The 22,823-nt window shown below is 48.7% G+C and overlaps 1 protein-coding gene and 1 long non-coding RNA gene across 2 annotated transcripts in view; one reads left to right on the top strand and one right to left on the bottom strand.

The window, feature by feature from the left end:
* The first annotated feature begins 2,522 nt into the window (after nucleotides 1-2,522).
* LOC122374817 (Fanconi anemia group M protein-like) overlaps nucleotides 2,523-22,823 on the top strand; it is a 36,077-nt gene continuing 15,776 nt past the window's right edge. The window contains exons 1-9 of the mRNA XM_043353807.1: nucleotides 2,523-2,831; nucleotides 3,099-3,283; nucleotides 3,508-3,675; nucleotides 3,964-4,109; nucleotides 4,498-4,614; nucleotides 5,089-5,235; nucleotides 5,516-5,622; nucleotides 5,940-6,076; nucleotides 6,423-6,568. Coding sequence (XP_043209742.1) covers nucleotides 2,548-2,831; nucleotides 3,099-3,283; nucleotides 3,508-3,675; nucleotides 3,964-4,109; nucleotides 4,498-4,614; nucleotides 5,089-5,235; nucleotides 5,516-5,622; nucleotides 5,940-6,076; nucleotides 6,423-6,568 — 1,437 coding nt within the window. The 5' untranslated portion in view covers nucleotides 2,523-2,547. The remainder of the gene's footprint in view (nucleotides 2,832-3,098; nucleotides 3,284-3,507; nucleotides 3,676-3,963; nucleotides 4,110-4,497; nucleotides 4,615-5,088; nucleotides 5,236-5,515; nucleotides 5,623-5,939; nucleotides 6,077-6,422; nucleotides 6,569-22,823) is intronic.
* LOC122374818 lies at nucleotides 7,088-22,806 on the bottom strand. The gene is made up of 3 exons (XR_006255290.1): nucleotides 22,639-22,806; nucleotides 12,085-12,139; nucleotides 7,088-8,750 (listed from the first exon to the last, which is right to left on the bottom strand). It is a non-coding gene; the product is annotated as an uncharacterized LOC122374818 (long non-coding RNA).

Genomic DNA, 22,823 nt, shown 5'->3' with positions numbered 1-22,823 from the left:
TTTCGAATCATTGATTCGTGACCAGATGATGGAGTATCTGACCTCTACTGAGCAGCTAAGCAGTAAGCAGCATGGGTTTAGACGGAAGAAGTCCTGTGTCACTCAACTTCTTGAGACCCTGGACGATTGGACTCGCGATCTCGACGAAGGTAAACCTGTCGACGCCCTGTACCTCGATTTTAGCAAGGCTTTTAACTCGGTGCCCCACCAGCGACTACTGCTCAAGCTACACTCGTACGGCATCAAGGGCCAACTCCTGGAATGGCTGAGGGCCTTTCTGATTGATCGGCAGCAGCGCGTAACCGTCAATGGTACGAAATCAGAGTGGGTATCTGTCACCAGTGGAGTGCCTCAGGGAACCGTGTTGGGGCCCCTCTTGTTCCTGGTGTACATAAATGACTTACCTGACCACGTGTCGTCGACCATCAAGATGTTTGCCGACGACGCGAAGATGTACAGAAGTGTCAGCCAGGTTTCAGACGCCCAAACACTCCAGAGAGACCTGGATGCACTCATTGAGTGGTCGGATCGTTGGCAACTTCCCTTCAATCGCGCTAAATGCGTTTCCCTGCACTTGGGTCGCCAAGACGACAGGCAGGGGTATCACATGGGAGGCACCGAGCTCGTACAAGTTTTGGTGGAGAAGGATCTGGGGGTGCAGATGGACCACCAGCTGAAATTCCGAGAGCAAGCGGCGGCCTCCATCTCCAAGGCTTCCCACATCCTAGCAGTCATTCGGCGATCCTTCTGCGTCATCGACGAAACCACGTTGCCACTGCTCTTCCGGACAATGGTCCGCCCCCATCTGGAGTATGCCAACGCGGTCTGGGGGCCATTCAACAGAGCGGACCAGAAGCGGATTGAAAGGGTCCAAAGGAGAGCCACAAAGCTCGTCGCCAGCATCCGCGAACTCCCCTACGAGGCGAGGCTCCAGACACTTAACCTGCCGTCTCTCTACTACCGTCGTCGCCGCGGCGATATGATAACGGTCTACCAAGTGCTCCACGGGGGAGTTGACGTTGACGCGTCCAAGTTCTTTACGCGAGCAGCGACGTCCCGGACCCGTGGACACACATGGAAGCTTTCCAAGTCCAGGACCAACTCCAGAGTCAGACGAAACGCGTTCAGTGTGAGAGTCGTGAACGACTGGAATTCGCTGCCATCGACTGTTGTTGATGCGCCTTCAGTCGACTCATTCAAGGCCAGGCTCGACAGTCACTGGGCACGCTTCATGCACATGACTCACCCATACGACTGAAACATCACACAATACAGACAAACAGCTCGACAAGACCGGATCCCAGAGGCCAAGTGGCCTTTCTAAATTCCGCGATTTATAAGTATAAGTATAAGTATAAGTAAGACATTACCAGGGGGTACAGTCTGTCTTAAATGTACCGCGCAAAGTAATGGTGGATCCATCAAGCCTTACCGATGAAGGGGCTGCTTTAATTTGAAAGTCACCGAACCAATTGACCTGGGTAATGGACGAGAATGTCAATTGCTTCGGTAACTCAAACTTAGCGGGCCCTTCCTCGGTAAGGCTTGACAGGTCCACCGTCACTTTGCGCGGTACTTTTAAGACAGACTGTATGCTCCATATCAAAACGCACCAGCAGCGCTATCGATGTTGATGTAAAGTGAAATAAAAACCAAAAGTAGGGGCCATTTCAATTTACAAGACCAAGGTATATTACAAGACTATTTCAATTTGTGAATCGATTAAGCCTTATGTCGTAAATTGCTTTTGAAATAGGGAAACACTTAGGCTTACTTTTTATCAGTATCAGTGAACCGAAAATTAGGTAGTAGGAATAATAAAAAACAAATCAATAAAAATAAGAAATTTCCAAAATAACATTTGAGGGTGAGATTTTGGGCATTTTAGTCCCCTGCTTGCTCCCATGCAAAAATGCTCTTCGCCTTGGGCTTATGTGACGGATATTTCAAAATGTAATCAATAAAAAATATATTTTTGAAAACATAAAAATATTTATTATATTAACAAGAAAATAATGGGGTAAAATTAAGTTTTACTTCCTTTTAAAATGCAAAAATACCTACTGCAATATTATTATACGTCATTTATTATTACGTAGTTCAGCGTGAAGAAAGATAAACAGCACACCTATTTGTAACTGATGCGCCATATTAGCGATCATTTTAATCGGCGCGGGAGTTCCAGAGGCTATATAAACCGTTTCTAGTGGTCTCAAGGTTCCAGTGGTCTCAAGTCGAGTCCGCCTTCGTTATTTTTGTGATTTTTCCGAAAGAGTCTGCCAGAAGTCCTTTGTTCGAATATTTTTTACTACCACATAGCACTGAGGGATAGTTTGGGCTGCAATTCTAATTCTTACTTGGTTGGAAAGAAAAATAATCACATTTTTCACAAATCAGCTCTTGGCTGTCTTCCCTGTCCCTAAATATGAATTTACACATTTAATTGCCCTTCATTGATTGTACTTAAAGTGTACCTACTGAGCAACCGCAGTAAATTCTCACGCTGTTTTCTTGATTTTTTTTTACTTCAGGTAAATTATAATCATCATGAAGACTGCAATGCAACAACAGCAGCAAAAGCCCAAACAGCTCACACTGTTCCAAGCTGGATTCAAGAAGGATGAGATTTCCCGCTGGGGCGTACCCATCGGACCTGGTCCAAGTCACTCTGCACCTCCACCACCTCAACCTGGGCCCAGCTGTTCGGTAGCAGTACCACTGGCACCAGGTCTGCCCCCTCAGGCTTCAGATCAGCAGGGGAGTGATGTCATTCTTATTGACGATGACGACGATGACCTTCTGCTGGCACAGGCTTTGGATCAGACAATGAGGTCAGTGGCTCAATGCAGAATGATGGTCTAACTGTGCTGCTCTACCGAACATGGATGAGAAACTCAGGGGGCTTGTACAAGTACATGTTGATTGCCTAGAAGTTGGTGAACTTATTTCACTGATTGTGATCATGATGGGATGATAAATGGTGAACTCCACTAAATGTAGGCATTAATACTTTGCCTTTAGCTGCAAAGTGTCAACTGCTATCCTTAGCATGTTCATGTCTTTTGCTATCTGTTGGCAACCTCGTGTCTTTCTTCCAGTGAATATCTTGACTCTGCACCCCCACCGGCTGCTGCCGCTGGAACCCCGCTGGAGGTACTGCCGGGGTTTGACGTGGAAGCCGGCACCACCTGGGTGTACCCGGTCAACTACCCGGTCCGCCAGTACCAGTACAACATCGTACACACGGCCATCTTCGAGAACACGCTCGTCTCGCTGCCGACAGGCGAGTCCGGCGCCGCGGAATGACCGCCGTCTTTACTGTTCGTGATTTAGAGTCACCGATGGAGAGTAAAATTTCAGTCATTTTTTACAAGGGGCATCGAATAATGTATACGAGCTGACTATTATACGGGTTCCGAGACACGATTGCAATGCCCGCGGCGTCCCGATGACGATCCCGGCGGTGTCACGACATCTGCTGATGGCCCGCTCTCTCCTTCCGCTCAGGTCTCGGGAAGACGTTCATCGCTGCAGTACTGATGTACAACTTTTACCGGTGGTACCCACGCGGCAAGGTGGTGTTTCTGGCTCCGACCCGGCCGCTGGTCGCCCAACAGATTGACGCCTGCTACCGAATTATGGGCATCAGTCGGGAGGACACGGCTGAGCTGACCGGTCAGTGAAAAACGGATCGGGTTGGGGACGGAACTGGGAACATGTGGTGTCATGACTGATTATGTAAATCTAGTTTTCCTACTGCAAATTCGCTAAAAGAGTAGAGTATGGCTCATTTACGGCCGTTCTACTCGAAAGGCTATACTACCGCTGAGATTGTGACCCTCGTCATCCTTTATCTGACTATTGTGCCTCATGTCAGTCTCTGCTTCGTTCGTCCACCTGTCTGACCCTTTTGTAACCCCTCTACCCCTTGTGATCCCTCTGACCTCACTGACCCCTCGGCAGGCTCCATGGCGCCGTCGGACCGCCGCTCCCGCTGGCTCGACCGGCGCGTCTTCTTTCTGACGCCCCAGGTGCTGAATAACGACCTGACGACGGGCTCCTGTCCCGCCGAGCTGCTCCGCTGTGTGGTCATCGACGAGGCGCACAAGGTCAGTAGGAGGGGGAGGGGGCTGATTGAGGAGGGGGCGGGGGTCAGAGGAGGCCAAGCCGCTACCGGGAAATGTAGGAATGGTAGACTGCGATCAGCTAGTTATTATAGATTGGACGATCGATTCTCTTGTCTGCGATTTTTTTTTTTAGCTTTTGTCGATGTCTGTCAGTTTCAGTTAACATCCGGCATGTTTCGCATGTTCACCCCGTCAGGCAATGACTACGCCGATGCGACTCGTTTCTCAACGTCCATTCATCCTTTTCCCATTAACTCTTACTACTTTGGTTCACTGTTACTCGGTAACCACGCCTACCGGCCGGCGGTAACTTAGGAAGCCCCCCCCCCCCCTCCGCTGACCCTCACTGACCCCCCAACTGTCCCCACAGGCGCTCGGTAACCACGCCTACTGCCAGGTGGTGAGGGAACTGAGCCGTCACACGAGTCAGTTCCGCGTGCTGGCACTCAGCGCCACCCCCGGCAGCGACCTCAAGGCAGTCATACAGGTACGGCACGCGGCTGAGGCAATTGATCCTTGGTGGTATTGGTGTTTTAGAGTAGTAGTGCAGTGGAACTTCTTACTGAAGGAACATATTTGACACGGAAATATGTGCCAGATAACTTAGGAACCTGCCAACTTGCATGCGTTGGACTTGCTGACCTTGAGTCGTCATCTAGCCTGATTTACCGCAGGTGCTGACTGACCTGCTGATGTGCCGATTCCCCGCAGGTGCTGACGAACCTGCTGATCTCGTGGGTGGAGGTGCTGACTGACCTGCTGATGCGCTGATTCCCCGCAGGTGCTGACGAACCTGCTGATCTCCCGGGTGGAGGTGCTGACTGACCTACTGGTCTGCCGCTTCCCCGCAGGTGCTGACGAACCTGCTGATCTGTATTGACTGCAGGTGCTGACGAACCAGTCCTGCTGATCTCCCGGGTGGAGGTGCTGACTGACCTGCTGGTCTGCCGATTCCCTGCAGGTGCTGACGAACCTGCTGATCTCCCGGGTAGAGGTGCGCTCCGAGGAGTCGCCCGACGTCACCCCGTACACCCACGGCCGACAGCTGGAGAAGATCGTCGTGCCGCTCGGAGACGGACTCAAGGCCGTCAGGGACAAGTACGTGCAGGTAGGTCTGGTTATGTAGCTACTAGCTCCCAATATCATCTTACTCTGGTGGAAACGTACGTAAACATACGGTGGTTTCTCATATGTGAAATGCTCTGGAATTGATTCTTCCAAATAGCCTGAATTTTATTGCATTTTCAGTTGCAATATTTAACGTAAAGATGCCGCTCAGCGATGGACGTTTAAACGATTTATTAATTTTTAAACATTGTTTTCGATATTCTTATTTTAGCCAGCATATGTTTGCTTACATTCTGTTCGAATTTTTGCGCTATTCTCAGGTGGTTCGCACGTTCGTGTCGCGGCTCATTCAGCTGAAGGTGGTCTACACCAGGGACGAGACGACGCTCACCAAGTTCGCGCTGCTCAGGGCTCGCGATGCGTTCAAGTAAGGGCGTCTTATGTCAGTCAAAAGACAAAGGCGCATGGCAGCGTGCATTCGCTCAGTCATTCATTCATTCGTTCATTCATTCATTCATCCACTGTTCTGAGCCCATTCATACAGTAACTATTTGCTAGTTGCGTCACACGCAGACTTCCTCCAGGCGGCGTTTACTGTATATCTCCTTGTGCGGCCGACCTTGCTGAGCTGTTGTGCAGGCCCCCGACGTGTCACTGACCTCTGGTACCCCTGTGACCTCTGGCTGACCTCTGATGCCCCCTGTGACCTTTGGCTGACCTCTAGTGCCCCCTCTGCGCCCGCAGGCAGTCCCCGCCGCCGGGTCTGGCCCACCACCAGCAGAGTTTGGTCGAGTCGGACTTTGCCATGTGTATGTCGCTGTACCACGCGCTGGAGCTGCTGCAGCTGCACGGCGTCCGCAGCTTCCACACCTTCGTACAGTGTCAGTGGAGATGGGCAGGGCACCTTTATGCGAAGTTAGTAAGGAGATGGGAAGTTACTTCCACACTGAGTCACTGGCAGAAGCTGGGCTCTGTAACGTTTGGATTATGCCGTTTCTGTTATGCTGCTTCTTTCCGTTCTAACATTGTTCGATTCGTTGATATATTCATTACTTAATTCGATTATCTACACTCTTCATTTATTCATTCATTCATATTTTTCTTTATTTTCCATTGATCGTTGAATTTATTTACTTGTTATGCTAGTCATCGCTTGTCATTTTTATCGATCTCTCTCCCTTTCCGTATCCTTCTCTTTCACAACGCCTCCCCTCTCTCCCTCGCCAGGTATTGTGCGCGGGGAGAAGGGCTCTGCTCGCGGTCGGGCAGAGCTGGTCCGCAATCCCGTCTTCAACGAGCTCCTGACCGAGCTGGAACAGAAGTTCGGCCTCCGTCCGGACGATGGCAGCACCGTCGGCGCGGACGGCGAGCAGGTTAGTGGCCGAGACACAGGCCTGGAGGAGGGGAGAGCGTGGAAGAGGGACGGGAGAGCATGGGAGATGGAGAGGAAACCGTGGGAGGGGAGTGGGAAGTACCTACCTCCGGTCGGGAGATAGTATGGGAGTGTAGGGAATTTGACGTAGGAGCACCAAAGAGGAATTCGATATGAGAGCTCTGCAGAGCCCTGAAGCTTTTCTGTCACAAGTTTGTCGGAAAAGCTGTTCCGATGGTGACTGAAAAAAAAACGCCCTGAGGGCACAGGTTATATGCCACTCGAAATGTTAGCTTGGTTCCCACTTGCACTCCATTACTCCATTACGATAATTGAGCGGCCAGCATGAAATTGACACAAACGATTGAAGCTGGGTGGCCGCTGGGCGCGGAAACTGAACAGCGGTCAGTGACTCGCAAAGGGTGACTGTCAACAGTAAGCTTCTCAGTACGCTAGTCGCTGCCTAGGTCGTGTTTTCACTTGTTAGCGGCTCGGTGAAAATATGTAACAGAGACGAGGGTTTTATACAGCAATGTTTATTGTACGAAACACACGCAAAGCGACACGAACGTTGTTATGTCGTTGCTCTCGTGTACGATACAACGATGTTTCACGGGAACACCAATGCAAAAGCCGATTACATCATTCAGTGTGCGCTCGATTACACAAAAGCGTAAGGGCCAACAGCGACTTGGACTGCTTGGTAAAACATTTTTCAAAGTTGTTATATAAAATAAGGTCTTCAATATCCCACAGCCAACTGTGAAAACATTGGGTTTAATATCACCCCAGCTTATTGAATCGGTTTTGATGAACATCAGACGGTGGTATGAAACAAATAGAGCTGTGACTGATAGGAACAGTCTCGTTTGTTCCAACCTACAAAAATATTGTTTAAAAAGTAGTCTGAACACTTTTCACGAATCGGTAAATAAGGCCACTCGCTTGTCTGCCTTGAGGCTTTTGGTGCGGCGTCGTGCGATATTGCTTCCTCAGAGCACACGCTGCCACTCCCCCCGTCAACTGGTCTCCGATTATCGATTTAAGCAGGCCGACCCTGACCACGCTGGAACACGACGCGCTCCGAGTCGACAGTAAGGCGCCCGACAAACACTGGCCGAGTATCGACCTGTGGCTGCGCCGGGACGGGTTCGCGGAAGGCGGTGATTTTGGGGCGGCCGCCGCGGGCCCCAGTGGGGTGGGGGCGGCGCAGAATTTGACGGCAGCCGTGGTCTTTGTGAGGGCTTTAAAAAATGATCGTGGTAAGATAGTTTCCATACCTATACGACCTTTATGATCACATTGACTAGCCGGCATATGTCGCTACAAGCGTGAGGTAATTTAGACACGGAATTCGTTTTTGGAGAAGCGCAACATATGTAACGTTTTTGCAGGTCATCTCCGTCACGGGCTCTGTCTCTCTCAGATGCTCTGTCGGGTCACACTCAGCGATGTCTTGGCTCACACATCACTCGACATTTCACACATGTTCAATTATACACAAATTACAAGCGCCCCCCCCCCCCGCGCTCCCCCGGCAGCTTCCCATTCGCAGTGGACAGCTTCTTGTCGCGCGCGTCGCCTCACGGCAAATGCCTCGCCGTCTCTATTTATTTCCCCTTTTCAGTCTCACCTTCATATGTCCATCTCACCGTCTCTCCGTCCCTCCGTTCCTCTATCTCCGACTCTTTCCATCTCTTTATCTCTCCATCTCGCCGTATCTCCTTCTCCCCTTCTCTCCATCGCTCCATTTCTCTCACCGTCACCTTCTCACCGTCTTTCTTCCTGTCCCCCATCTCACCGTTTCTCCACCCGAGTTCTGATGTCTCTCCACCTCACAATCTATCCATCTCTTTATCTCCATTTGCCCATCTCAACCCCTTCCATCTCACCATCACACCAGCGTCTTTCCATTTCCCGTCTCATACCTCACCATCTCTCCGTCTCTCCATTTCTCTAGCTCTCCATCTCCCAATTTCCTCGTCTCTTCCATCTCCCCATCTCCTCCCTCCCCATCTCTCACATCTCCCCCCATCTCCGCCGCGCGCCGCCTACCGCTTGTGTCCGCATGCACTACACTTTGTGTCCCTCAGACACCAGAGGCAGATGAGGCCGAACGGGAAGAACACGATGGCCAGGATGATGCCGCACAAGGTGAACTCCTTGGTGCCGTAGTAGCCCGTCTGAAACAGGGGGACGGCTGTCAGTGGATGCATTGGAGAGGTCAATGTGTTGGCCAGGGTATGTCAGAAAAGTTTCGATTGGGGCCCGAACTTAGTTGAATGGGGATCCCCGTGAGCTGTTACGGTACAAAGAGGTCAAATTTTCACATCCCTGGACACTGGTTGTTAACCGCTTCACTGTAGTGTCTATTTCATTCGCCGCTAAATATAGGTAAGTTCATCGATACAATACCTATTACTTAGCGATTTTTGCATTCCCGTCGTAGCTCGAATCGTTTTATGTAGGTGTGTTTAAATTTATACTGACTACTAAGGAATAGGATTTTCGATGAACTGCGGTCAGATTAGCGATGTCCAAGAATTTGCGACCCGTTCTGCCTGTGTGTCGGACGGTTGCCATAGCAACTTTGACCACCAGTGAGGGCTACACACGTCTGTCCGTTTATATTAATCTAGCTCGTGTGCAGCTCCGTGCGTTTTTGTGCGTGGCGGCTGGCCGGCGCTGTGACCTTCGGTGGTGAATGCTCTCTGCGGCTGCAGCTGGTGTTTAGCTGTTCCAGCGTGCTGCTTCTAGAGTTGCAGATATATGTAGCAACATAGTCCAAGGCCAATAAACCAAGTTCTCAAGTTATGTTTTGCCTTTTATGCATGCTGCAATATATATTGCAAGCTCGTTAAGGATATTCCAGCTGTTGTTGCCATGCTCGGAAAGTAAGGTTACCATGCTTCCTGTTGGCATGCCATCTGTTGATGCCATCCCCCTCCTCCCTCTCCCCTCCCTCTCTGCATTCTCCCCTGGCACGGGTCCAATCACCAGCTGAGCGAAGATGTTGGTTCGGATCGAGCCAGCGCGTTGCTCCGGTCGGTTCTGCAGCCCCGGGTCGGCCCCGCAGCGGTCGGTGCGGCCGCACTTCCCCCCGTGTGTGGCGTGAGGGCTACCGGGAGGTGTGACCCCAGTATGCGCCGGCAGGAACTGGGTGTTGAAACGCGCAACGCAAAAGATACGATGGAATTTGAATACTCATGAGCTGATACAATTAATATTCATGACGTGCTACGGGTTGGCCTGGGCCAACTGCGACGTGGTTTGATTAACAAACTGACCTTGGTCAATGAAACTCAGCAATCAGCAATCAGCATGTCGATCCGTCTACAAATTAATGAGAAATCTTCGAATTTATTGCAAGCTTGTGTATTTGCCTAAACAAAACATTGTACGCAGCTTAAATCTCAAGTCTATTATATACATCTGTCCACAGTGGCGCAAACATGAAATCGGCGTGAATATGCTTACGAACACACACAAGACTGTTTGGATTCGTGTCACGTTTCCTGCCTTTCAGGTCCGGCGGAAGTGAGGGGTGGTTTGGCAGCTGAGCGTCAAAATGGACAGCTAACTGTCAAAATTGAATGGACACGCCACAGACAGTCCACCCCTTTCTACTGACTTTCAGCAGGCACCGTAGGACCTTCAGGGGCCTTGCAGAGCGGCATTGATTCATTTTGACGGGCGATTTTTTCGACTTCAAACCATCAGTTTTATTGGCTCGCACTGAGTCACTTACTCGTCGCCCCTGACGTTTACGCCGTTCCCCTCTACCCGCCCATACAGCCCAGCTCTGTCCCGTCTGCTCTGCGGCCGTTCTCCGTTCCGCCCCGTCCCGTCTACACGACGAACCGTCTAAGACGTCTAATCGGCGGTCTAAGACGCGTCGGATCGCACCACTCGATATCGTTCACCATCGCTGCAACGCACCATAAGCTGCGGTGTCGTTCCTATCTACAAAACCCACGGCGTGTGTGCGCAGTCGCCTCATTTTATGGCATTGCGTCACCCCACCAACCACAAGCCACCAGCGCGGTGTCGTTTTCCTTATGCCCGGCACGCTAGGCTAGGTTACAACTCAGAACGCGTGCGAGGTGAACGTTAAATCCAGCGTGCAATGTTCGTTGGGCATCCCTCATGCACTGAGTTCCGTGCGCGCATGCGTGGGTGCTGAGCCATGAACACGTCTTGGAAACTGAACACGTTCATTCTGGATTCATTGAGCATGTAAAGTCGCTGAATGACTACTGACCACTGACTGTGGCAAGCGGCTACCAAGAGCTAATGTTAACCTCGCCAGCCGTCCGCTGCAGTCCGCACTGGCGTGCTCCGCGTTGCCGCACTACCAGCCCCGTGGCCGTGACCGTGTGTGTCCCGCTGTCCCACTTTGAGCGTGGTGTTCCCACACCTATATGTCGTGTCGCCTCAGAGACCTCAGGGGTGTGCCGGCGGCGGAGTCCGAGGAGAGAGGTCAGGAGGTGGGGTAGAGCAGAGGAGGCAGGTCACGGTCGGCCAGGGTGAGAGGGGCGAATGTTTTGAATGGATTCACCGCTGCACTGGAGGTCAGGGTCTCTAATTGGTGAATGGACGGAGACAACAGACCCTGGCGCGGTGGGACCACGCAGAGCCGGCGCTTCTTTGCAACTGAAGGTTCATCCTTCTGCTGCTATATTAGTTACGAGGCCGGTGACTCTGTCGTGGATTCAGGGAGCCAGTTGATCTAACAGTGCTGTGCACAGTGCAGAGTCAAGTGCAAAGCCGTGTTGCTACCACTAAATTATCCCAACCGGTTGTACTTGGAACATAGTACCTACCGGGTATTGAATAGGGACCAAGCTGGTCTTGCGCTGCTGAAAGCCACCGGCAATGACTGGTGTGTTTACAGTGTATTCTCTCGATGCAGGCCTCCCACTCAGTTGCTATTTCACAACGCCCTCAACTCATTCAAACCACGGCCATGAAAATCTAACGGCTCCATTGAGTGAGCGTGGTAATGGTCCGGCACTACCCCAGGTTTAACGCTCACCATTCACGGTGCAGCTCAAAACCCGACAGCATATCGTTTCCTCTGCACGGGTCGGCTCATTCATTTCCCTTTACGTGCGGCTCAATAGACGTTTCTTTTCTGACGTGAGGCTGGCAACATTCGATTCAGGTTTTGGACTATGTATCGGTTATGCAGCATACAGCTATGAATTACGACGTGACGACCTGTTCCGTGTCCTAGCAACACTAATGTTGCTAGCATCATCTATTGTCGAAGTATCGGTCCGACCATGCACCTGCTACGTTTGAACTGCCTATGACATGATGCTTTAGGAACCGCTCCGTGGTGAGCGAGAGTTTTGTAGTCCGTTTCGTTGAAAAGTCAAACGACGGTAAACTTCTTCTCAATGGAAAGAACTGCCACCAGTGTAACACTCCTGTCACTGCGTTTAGGTGTGTGTGTGTGGGGGGGGGGGGGAGGCGGAGGAAATAGAGTGAGGTAGTGAGTGACAATGAACTCACCGGGCAGTTGGAGCATTTGTTCTCTCCTGCGGGCACCATTCTGACCTCTTCTGACCTGAAACGGACCGACAGAAAGGTCACTGGACACTGGTTAGTGGTTACTGGTCGGTGGGCTGAGCTCCTTACATGTCATTTTTAATTTGGCAGTTAATTTCTAGAAATTCAACCACCGTCGATTATGCTACTCTACTGCCGGCTCTGGTCCGGCGTGCTCCCGTCCCTCGGCCCCACCAGTCCAGTCGTGATTCAGAATCTCGTGATGGCCGTCGCCGCTCGTGACCGTGGCTCTAACCACGGACCGGACACAGACAGGCAGGCAGTGCTGCGCTGTGGCCTTCGTCAGCACCCCCGTTGAATTCCCAACACCCGCTGCCGTGAGTCATCGTGCAATGGGAGATCGCTTCGCCGATTTAAAGGTAGTGTGCCAGCTTTCTTGGACCGTATGGAGTTAATGGCCCAGATAAGGAGAACCGGATTTTTAGAACTTATCCATACCTTCAAAACTCATGGAAACGTCTTAAATTCTGAGTACCCCAGTGCGAAATTCGCCCCGACGGGTTGTCGGTCGTACCCCAACCACATTTCACACCACTATGAACAATAAATGCACACACTGAAATCGCTATTACCGATATGCTCATCCAATCAAGTTTCGATAAACCCGTTCATCATCATCTCCTGCGGTTTCGAACACGCCTGTTAGGTGGCTTCTGATGCTCGTCGAGGTCGGAATTTCCAAATACGCGTGGTGCGTCGGGCCGCGCGCTCTGACTTCGGCCAAGAAAAATGCGTCAGCTGATCATTGTCATTTCTGCCACTTGCGTGTGGTGAAATGGGGTCATAACTTATAAGACGGCTTTTTCATATCAATTATTTTACATAAAATCATATTTCAAACCATAAATAATGTTCGACAGCCAAATAAAAGAAACAATACCAATACGGGCTTACAGTTTAAGGCTCGACATTGTGTTGTCTACGAAATTAGACAGCTGATAACTCATTCCCGTACGTCGTATGGTCGTAACACTATAATGACCTTTGCTTATTGTCACAAGTGCGCCGCATTCGCGATTGTTGCCCGACGCCTGTTTGCAGGTGAGCCCACTACAGTTGTTATACATATCTAAAAACCGAAAAACTTTTAGGCGAAAAAGGCACTATTCCAGGCCCATTTTTGATTTTTTTTTGCGATATTAGGTAAAAACAGAAGCTTCTTATCCTAGGAAAAATAAAATGGGAAATCTTTCAAAGGTGGCACACTACCTTTAACCAATATACGAGTAACCCGGGCGTAGAAAACTGTGGGATTTTGCACGCGGAGGCGGTTTATGACACATAACTCTGCCGAGTGCTGCTGTCACTGACGGCTTGCGTGCTGCCGGGCTGTCACTCAGTGACATTTTTATGCGACGTCCATTCCACTGCGTCGCGTCGCAACACTTGCCCTGCATAACGTCACTCTAAACTCAATCGTCCATTGGCTGTGACCTTTGATGGTGGGACTGTGGCAGGCAAGGGTCGATAAAAGTAATTATTGATGGTGAGAAATTATATTGTAAGTTATGATCAACGCAAGTTCTTGGACATACTATTATAGACAACTCAAAAACATTCACAACAAAAGCAACCTCAATTTTCAAGGCAAATAAAATTCGTGACAAAAGTAATGCGCGTGGTTGCCAAGGTTACAGGCGGGAAAATAAAAGTGAATCATACAAAGCGCAATTAATCAATAATAATTAAACAAGATAGAATAATATATCGATAATTCGCGAAACTTAAACAATAATTATGTTTCTGTAAAATATAAATAAAAATATACATAAGATGCGCCACAATACTCCCCGTCACCAATTGTGGCAGGCAAGGGCATAGAGATCTTATATACATAGAGATGACATGCACTTAAAATCGTGGCGATTCAGTGGGTCTTTTTAAGCAACTTATTTTCAGTCAGTAGCGTGCCAATATGGCTGAGGCATTGTTAGTCTGAAGAAATTATTACGTAGCGAGCGAAGCAAGCGTAGTCTTTCGTAGATTAACGGAAATTTCTGAGTATGAGCGGCCGGCCGGCCGTGGTTACGCTTTTGCGAGGCTTATATCTCAGCAACCACTTGACCGATTTACATTCGATGATTTTTCTAGGGTAGCTTCATTCCTTCTACCAAGTATTGGACTATTCTCGATGCATGTGGGTGACCGCTTATGCACGTGACACGTGCAAAACGAAGAGGTGTCAGTTTTGCAATTGTTGCAATATCTTGGTAACTACTTGGCCGATTGCGCTGAAAGTTGGTATGTAGGTAGGCACCCACTAGGTAATGCATATCCATGTGCCACAGTTGGGATGCTGCTGCACGTGCGCACGTGCAGGGGTCAATTCCAGATCTCGAGAACGGCTGAACCGATTGTGCTGAAATTTGGTACATGGTTAGGGACCAGTTAGTAGGGTGCCGTGCAAAAGTCAGTTGTGACCCATTTTGCACGTGTGCACGTGCAGGGTGCCGCTTCCAGATCTCGAGAACGGCTAGGCCGATTGCGCCGATTCCTGAGGTAAGCAATGAAATTTGTAGCAAATTTGCCCCCCTCCCGTATCTCCGAAACTACTGGACGGATCCGTAACATTCAAACGATGTTCGATAGCCCTGTCAAATTTGTCGACGGAACTCCAATTTTATTGACCTCGGGGTCACCGATGACGTCACAGGTCAGGTCAAAGATAAAATGTTTCGCGTACGTTAAAAATAGGGCGTACGTTGCCTAGTATATATGTTGCTATTAGAGGTCACTGATAATATCATGTCAGGTCACAGGTCAGGTCACCAAGGGTCAGCACATGAACCAACTTTACTATTTACTAGGGTTGTGCGATGCATGTTTTATGGCCCCCCTGACATGGTCCCCCCAAAAAAGGTTACAGGTCTAAGGTCATTTGGGTCAGGTTCGTGGAAATTTCAGGGTAGGTTCCTTGAGATTTGGTCAAGTTTGGCGCTTTCGGTCAACCGTCGTGAAAACGGCTGTTCTGAACCTTTCTGAGTACGGTGCAAGCTCAAATATACATATGTTGCATGTTCCCATTCAATGATACATTAACCCTCGCCGGACCTACATATGTATATTGGTTTTCTACATACGCGCCGGCCGGGGGGGGGGGGGGGGGGGTTGGTACGATTTCCCTCGCCGTTTCGCCCCTGATGAAGCTAGAGCGTCGCGGAAAAAACAAGCGTGTGCGCCGTTACAAGACGCAGGGACTGGTACCCGATTTTAAGGTCTCATGAGGTCAGTTCAAGTGACCAACGGCCAGGGTTCAAGTTTTCATAACTTCGCAAAAAAAAAAAAAACGGTCGGAGAGCCACGATTTTGGCATCATCGTGTTCGCCTTGCTCAGGCGCGTCGAATGGTATACTTTTTGTTCGGGTGAGGTCAACTTGAGGTGTTGACCTCGGGTCAAGGGCAGGTCAGCTCCCCCAGATCACGAAGCTGGTTGAAAGAGTTCATGTTACATATTACTCGAATCGGCAGGTCTTCCTGAGTTTATTGGTGGCTTTCCCGACTCGCTAACTCAATTTGATGGGGAGTTATTGATGAAAAACTCTAATGACCCAATTATATAACTGCAATGAAAACCGTAAGCCTCATGCTAATAATTATATTCAAAATAGGGCCAACAAAATAAGACATGTTGGCCAAACTGACAAACTGACTTTTGTCAAACCGTCTTACGGTTTTCATTGCAGTTATATACCGGGTGGCCCAGAAAAAACGTTCCGAACTTTGGAGGCCTATATATCAAATTCGAGTTCAAATAACGAGCCAAAATTCTCATCAAATTTGCGTCATTTCTATGCGCATTGGTATGCCAAATTACAACACTATACCATCATTTTCAAGCTGGCAATCTTGAGTTGAATTAAGCAAGACGTTTTTGCTTTTTTTGCCGATGTCAAACGATAAGGATGATTGGGTTAGACGTCCCATGTTATAAAAAAGAATAAAAAATAGAGCACGTGAATGAAACCAACACGTATGTTCTTATTTTAAATATTTTTTGTCTCACTTATGTGCCAAATATTCAAATACTGAGCCAAAATGGTGCTCATGGATGCCATTCGTTTCAACACCAAGTCATGTTTCAAGCAGGAGTGGCACGGTGCATGGATTACTGCTGAAAACCCTCCTTTCAGTAGATCAAACAGTAAATCGACCGAATAAGGAAAACAAACTAAAGCAGACTCGTTCCCGTGCCAGAAGACCACAGAATTATGATTTATAGCTTATGAAAAACAACATTGCCAGCAGATGACAAAAAAAAAAAAAAACTGGTTGAAAAGCTACCTTTTCCCAGGAATGTAAGCCAGGAAAGCATTTGAGCCACAAGATTGTTAGAAAACTGGAAACTTCTTCCGATGCCGCTGGCACAAAGCCATCATGGTTGCCTGAGGGAATGTGTCATCCTGAGACCCGAACCATCAATGAGACTAGCTGCCAGTAGAAGTCATGGCTCTAGGCCGCGGTGCCGCGGGGTGAAAGTGACCTGTTCACCTACATTTTTTAGTAAACATCGGAGCAAAAAAGTAATTTTTACATGGCATGCTTGAAACACGAACCGGTTAAAAAGTTATTTACCGAACACCATGAAAATCACACCATTTACTAAAAATGTGTGCCGCATTGACTATTCGAAGTTTCAATGTTGCATCTTTATCACTTTTTGAGAAATATTGATTTGAAGTTGGGAACATTTTTTCTGGGCCACCCGGTATGTAATCATGAGCCTCAAAACCGCGCTTTCTTTAATCAATGACCCAAGTGACCATAAATGACGCCAAGCAATGTCAACAATGCAAAAGTGAAGCATCGGACCTTGCAAGACGTGCAAGAAATCACGATTCCATGTGCTGGAGACAGTTTGAGACAGGGGCGGCGGATTCGGGGGGCAGGGGGGCAGCTGCCCCCCTGGCAAACTCGTGGGGGGGCAAAAGTATCTTTTTGCCCCCCCCCCCATAATTTGTGACAAAGCTTAGACAAGAAACCATATACCTGATTATTCTGTTCGATCATCTGAAGATGTAACCAGATGCCCATATACTTTATCATACATTGCCTTTCATAAATGGCAAGCGTTCACGTTCAATTGAAGTTTTCCTCTCTTCAACCTAGTTTTGGAGGCATTATAAGCGTCAACGTGACGCAGCGGCAACCCAGGCCTTCAGTGATCGCTTACAGGGGCGACGGATACGGGGTGGCAGAGGAAGCATCGTTCCCTAAGAAACTTTTAGAGGAGGGGCAAACGTATATTCTTGCCCCTCCATAATTTGTGCCCTAAACATGAGGAAAATTTCGATAACCTGATATTGCAGCTATGCGCTATTACAGTTTGTCCAACGGTGCCTTTTGAATATGTGTAAATGCTAACCATTTCCGCTTTATATCTTTTTTTTTTGTCTTTTCAGATTCGATTTATAGATGTGTGCAAGAGACGCAGCTCATACCTTCAGTGGCCATTTGCCTCTATTTTGTACCTACATAAATGCCAAATCGCAAGCGAGCGGAGACGGAAGGGCTAGTCATTCGCTTGCGGGTAGTTAGGACTGATGAGCGCTCATAATAAGCAACTCCCCTGATTTTTTCGAGCGCAACAGTTTCCAGCGCATAAAATGGTAAACGCCGACTCGAGGTCGTACACATTGACGACATTGACCAATGCACGGTATGGCATGACACCCAAAGGCCAGTCATCAGAGACCTGCTTTGGGCATTCGGAGGCCTTTGTGGGGCCAGTGTAAAAACTGGATGTTCACAGTTCAGTATCTGCTTTATTTCAGTTTTTACTATTAAAAAAGTAAAAACTAATGTTGGAAACTTTTGAGGGTTAGGACACTGATCATTAGTGGGCCCCCCTCTGTCTAAAGGCTGACTATAGAATAAAGAGCATCAAACACGAACAGTATGTAGCGGCGGAACACCTTCAATTAAGGGGGCGGGCACTGCCGACTTTTGGTCCCATTCTTTCCATGCAACGCCCATATAGGGCTAACGTTAAAATGCCAAAATCAAAGGGGGGCACGGTGCCCCGGTGCCCTCCCCGTTCCGCCGCCTATGAACACGAAAGCAAAATCTGAGGCATTTTGGAAAAATGAGTATGCCCCGCAGCGTCCGATAACTACCACCTTCCAGTGGGTCAAGCCAACGGGGCCCAAGTCTATAATGGCACTTAACGATAGCACTAACCTTGTCTCACTTTTTGTTGAATTGAAGTCTGTTCCGAATGGTTTCGGCCACAGACTGGCTGCACTGAGGTCGTTTGGTATGTGCAACTGTAATTAAAGCCACCTGAGGCGCCCTGACACCAGGCTGAAACTGGGTTGGAAATGCTTCGTCTTTGCAGATATCACTGGCCGCTGATTCTCGAGTGCCTGAACCGGTAGATGTCGTGGCAAAATTTGATGTGATACTTTGGACCTTACCGCAGTCAGCGCACCCTAAAGCCCTAATAAAGAAACGCCCTACCCAGAGCTTCTGGATTCTCGTTCCAGTCCACCGTTCCTTCACCCCAGCCCACTGCCGCGCTCCCTCACCTCAGCCCTCCGTTCCCAGCTTGACGAGCGTCTGGGCCCTCGCTGTAGGCTAACTGTATAAACACATCGAGACAGCCCGTCTCGGTGACCTTAGTTGGCAAACTACTGCCTTGTGGAGGATTTCTGGCGGATCGCTGTCCCAACAGGTTTAGATGCGACCGACTGTCTGAATGTTTGAGCGGTCTCCTCCCGCTGTGAGCTAGTTTCAGTTGATATCTGTCTCAGAAATACTTTTTAAAGGAAGGTTAAACAGAAATCGAACGTAAAATGAACAGAGGAAATGGTAACGAGTTACCTCATTGAAGAATAGCGCTTGCCTACTTCAAAAGGTTTGGAACCGTTCTTCAACATCTAATATGCGATCGGGTTATGGCACAACTTTTCCCATTGGAGCTTTTTTTTCTAATACAGCAATACGAAAAGCGTTACATCGTCCACTGGCGGATCCAGGGAGCGGGCATTTAAAGCAAATATTTACTCTCCCTCCCCTGGACCCTACATCGCCCGAAATAGACAAAACGTGCCTTATGTTTCCTAATAATAACACTTTTATCTGGATTTTTTTTTATATACTGTTCAGCAGTAGATCCGTAAGGAATCGAAATCCGAGTAGTTTTTGGATTTTAGACACTTTTTTGGGGGGTATGTCCCCTATACAGCGTCGAAAACGCCTTTCTGGATCCGCCTATGACATCATCTCGACTGGGATCTTGCCCCCCCACGCCAAAATCGAATCCGCCGCCACTGGTTTGAGATAGTTCTCGGCGCTAACATAGCAGTTTTCATTTTTCCCCATTGACTTATACCTAATGGTGAGGTCACGTGGCCGACCTGACCTCATGTGATTTTTAGGGAAAATCCGAGATACATGTACAAGTTGTGAGACCTCTGGATGATACTACATCCTGTAAGTTTCATCTCCCTGTGAAAGTTCCTCTGGCACTGACGGCGTTGCGAAGTTGCGACATCTGAGGACTGTGCAGAGGTTCACTTATGACGTCACAGGTCAGTGACCTGACCTAACCTGAAAATGCGGTTGGTGGCACAAGATGCGGCTTGGATCAAAGGTCAGGTATGCCAAGTTTCAGCTCTCTATCGCCTGCCTGTTCGGAGCTATCGTGAAAAACCCTATAGGGAGGCGGCACCCCCCCCCCCCCCCCGTCGGACGGCGAGGTTTAATGATAAATGCAGTACCTGATACGAGCATAAGGTTAAAACATGCCTAATTTCATTTCAATAATAACGCTCGAAAGCGTCACAGCTAGACAAAAAAGAAAAACTGTACTTAAAAATAAGCGGATGTGAACACAATCTCCTTGACCGAATCCTTACAAAATGCAAGTCACGGGCCATGGCACCCCAGAAAACCTTGCTTAAAAAGACCCACTGAATCGCCACGAAATCAAGTGCTTTAACATAGGCGTGTCATCTCTATGTATATAAGATCTCTATGGGCAAGGGTCGATAAAAGTAATTATTGATGATGAGAAATTATATTGTAAGTTATGATCAACGCAAGTTCTTGGACATACTATTATAGACAGACAACTCAAAAACATTCACAACAAAAGCAACCTCAATTTTCAAGGCAAATAAAATTCGTGACATAAAAAGTAATGCGCGTGGTTGCCAAGGTTGCAGGCGGGAAAATAAAAGTGAATCATACAAAGCGCAATTAATCAATAATAATTAAAGGGAGATAATGAGCTTTCTTTTTTCTTAAATAAAAATTACTCGACATCTATACTATTTCTACTGTAGTTTCTATAAAATATGAAAATTTCCTAGCACATTTTCGTATGTGAAAAAGGTTTTTATTTTTGCAAAAAAGAAGCAGTACTTGCAGTACTTGTAACACCCACCGAAATGCGTTGTCCTTCTCTATAAAAAGTCGCAGTATATGGCGCTTCTGTTTCAAACAGCGACGCTTGGGTTTTTGTTTATGTTATCGCCTTGTCGTTGCTTGGTTGTAAGGATTCTAATTTGAATTAGAGTTAATTCGGTTTAGAATTAATTAGATTCTAATTCGGGGGTACATAGAGCTTAGAGAAATGACACTGTTTACATTATTTTGCGCCACAAATGAACGGCATGCGCCAGAAACGCAGCCAAATCCTGCGATTGCGACTACGAAATTCATTATTTTGGCCTCAGAGCCTGAAGCGAAAAATACAAGCATATTTATTTCAAAAAGACTTCAGGTTTGTCGAACGGTGTTATGAGAATTTTGATAACAATACTGCATAAGTTTTTCAGTGATGCCGCAAAAGTGTTGTATCTATCTTCTTTTATTGTGCAGTCGGCGGGACCGATTCAAAATTGAGTCGTTGCTACTAAAATAGCAGCATATGGCGACAGATGATGAACAGGAAAAATAGTTGCGTAAATTAAAAATTTAGACATAAACCACCCCCAAACCATGAATATCTTTTGAAGGCACTATAGACGACCATTAACTAACTAGATGTGATGAAGATCAAATGTAATGAATACGCTCATTTTACAAAATTACATGCAAGTACCAAAAAGTGATGTAAGTACTTATTCAACGGTCATTTTCAGCGCTCCCCGCTAACGTGACTTCAAGTTGAGATATTTGCGGCAAGGTACCGAATTGAGCAAAATGGTTTTAATTTACATTATAACTTGTTGTGTTTTGTCAGAAAATGGTCCTAACTCAGATTTTGTGGAAAAAGGTCATAATCTCCCTTTAAACAAGATAAAATAATATATCGATAATTCGCGAAACTTAAACAATAATTATGTTTCTGTAAAATATAAATGAAAATATACATAAGATGCGCCACAGGACCACGCACCCCTCTGACGTGGCCGCAGTGCTAACGCGGCACACAGCACCGAGAGTAGTAAAGTAATCTTGCACAGCACGACCTTGGTGCAGGGACCGCCGGTGCCGTGCGCTGGGCGGCAGGTTTCGCCGGGACGCTCTGTGTGGCAGTCGTGGGACTAAAACGCAGTAGTCCCTGGCGTCGCAAAATTGTGACGCAGCCATGGCCGGTTCAGAACTATGACCATCGAAGGTAGCGTTTATGGTAGTATTGTCACGATTGCTGACATGCTCGGCTCATTGCACGTCTTTCGTCCGCCGCTACCCTGTCACTGCTGCGTTCAATTCGCCCGGGCTCTAGCCTTTCCGTGGCGGTGCAGTCCACTATGTCACGCACCATCGCTGAACGGCCGCCGGCCACCGAGACTGGATGGGGGTTGAGGGCTATATTATATACCCTGGTTGAGGGGCTCGCCGGGCGGCCATATTGCAACGGCTTGGTCGGACCAGTGGGGTGGGGCTTCTCATTCATATTTATCTTAGAGAAGAACATGTTGTTAGGATTTTGTGTTTGAAGACTGTAGCAGGTATAACAGGGATGAGAGGGCGGGGTATATGGGGTGTTTGGATTGACAGAAGCTGGCGGTTAGGTTGGGATGCCAGCAGTTGAGGTAATTTACCCCTCTGGCTCTATTAACCGCCCCGGGAAACACTTGCGGCTGACTCCAGTGATAATTGAGACCAAGGCCGTGCAGTGCGTTTTCCGGCAGCTGTGGAGCGTCTCTGGCGGTTGACGCTGTGTGCCGGGCTAGCACCGGGTGCCGGTATACCCGGCGGACCGACCGGACCGGGCCACGCCGGGCCGGTCCGTGCTACCCACAGGTGCGCGCTACACACAGCTGAAGGTCGCCGACAGACAGTGCGGGAACAACAGACTAGCGAGACGGGAACGACGCGCATTACATTGGGCGTTGCGACCGCGCTAGTTGATAAACGACTTTCGATTTCACTCGATGGGGCCTGGGATATCTGTTATTGTTTCCTGAACTGCATTTATCTAACATTGTTTTACAAAGTCGTAGGCTTTTGAACGGTTGTCATTGCACCCTTCCCTAACGACCTTCTCTTGCCTCCGTCGTACCCACCACCCCGTCCCTGTGGTCGTTACCCCTAGCCGGCACCTACCTGTGTGCGGTCTCGGCTCCGAGCAGCTCCCTGTCGCCGGCTGCGGTCCGCCGCTCCTACTGCCAACTGTGCAGGCCGACGAGGACCTGCCGCCGCGCCGGTGCCGACCAGCCCTCCGCTCCGCCCCCGCAGCACCACAACAGCCGCCGCCGCTCGACGGCGTGTTGTGAAATTAGAGCCGCCGG

This window comes from Amphibalanus amphitrite, unplaced genomic scaffold (genome assembly GCF_019059575.1).
Source record: "Amphibalanus amphitrite isolate SeventyFive unplaced genomic scaffold, NRLGWU_Aamphi_draft 001718F_arrow, whole genome shotgun sequence".
In the NCBI taxonomy this organism is placed as follows: domain Eukaryota; kingdom Metazoa; phylum Arthropoda; class Thecostraca; order Balanomorpha; family Balanidae; genus Amphibalanus; species Amphibalanus amphitrite.
Note: the sequence above shows the minus strand (reverse complement) of the source record. Positions and strands in the feature narration are given on the sequence as shown.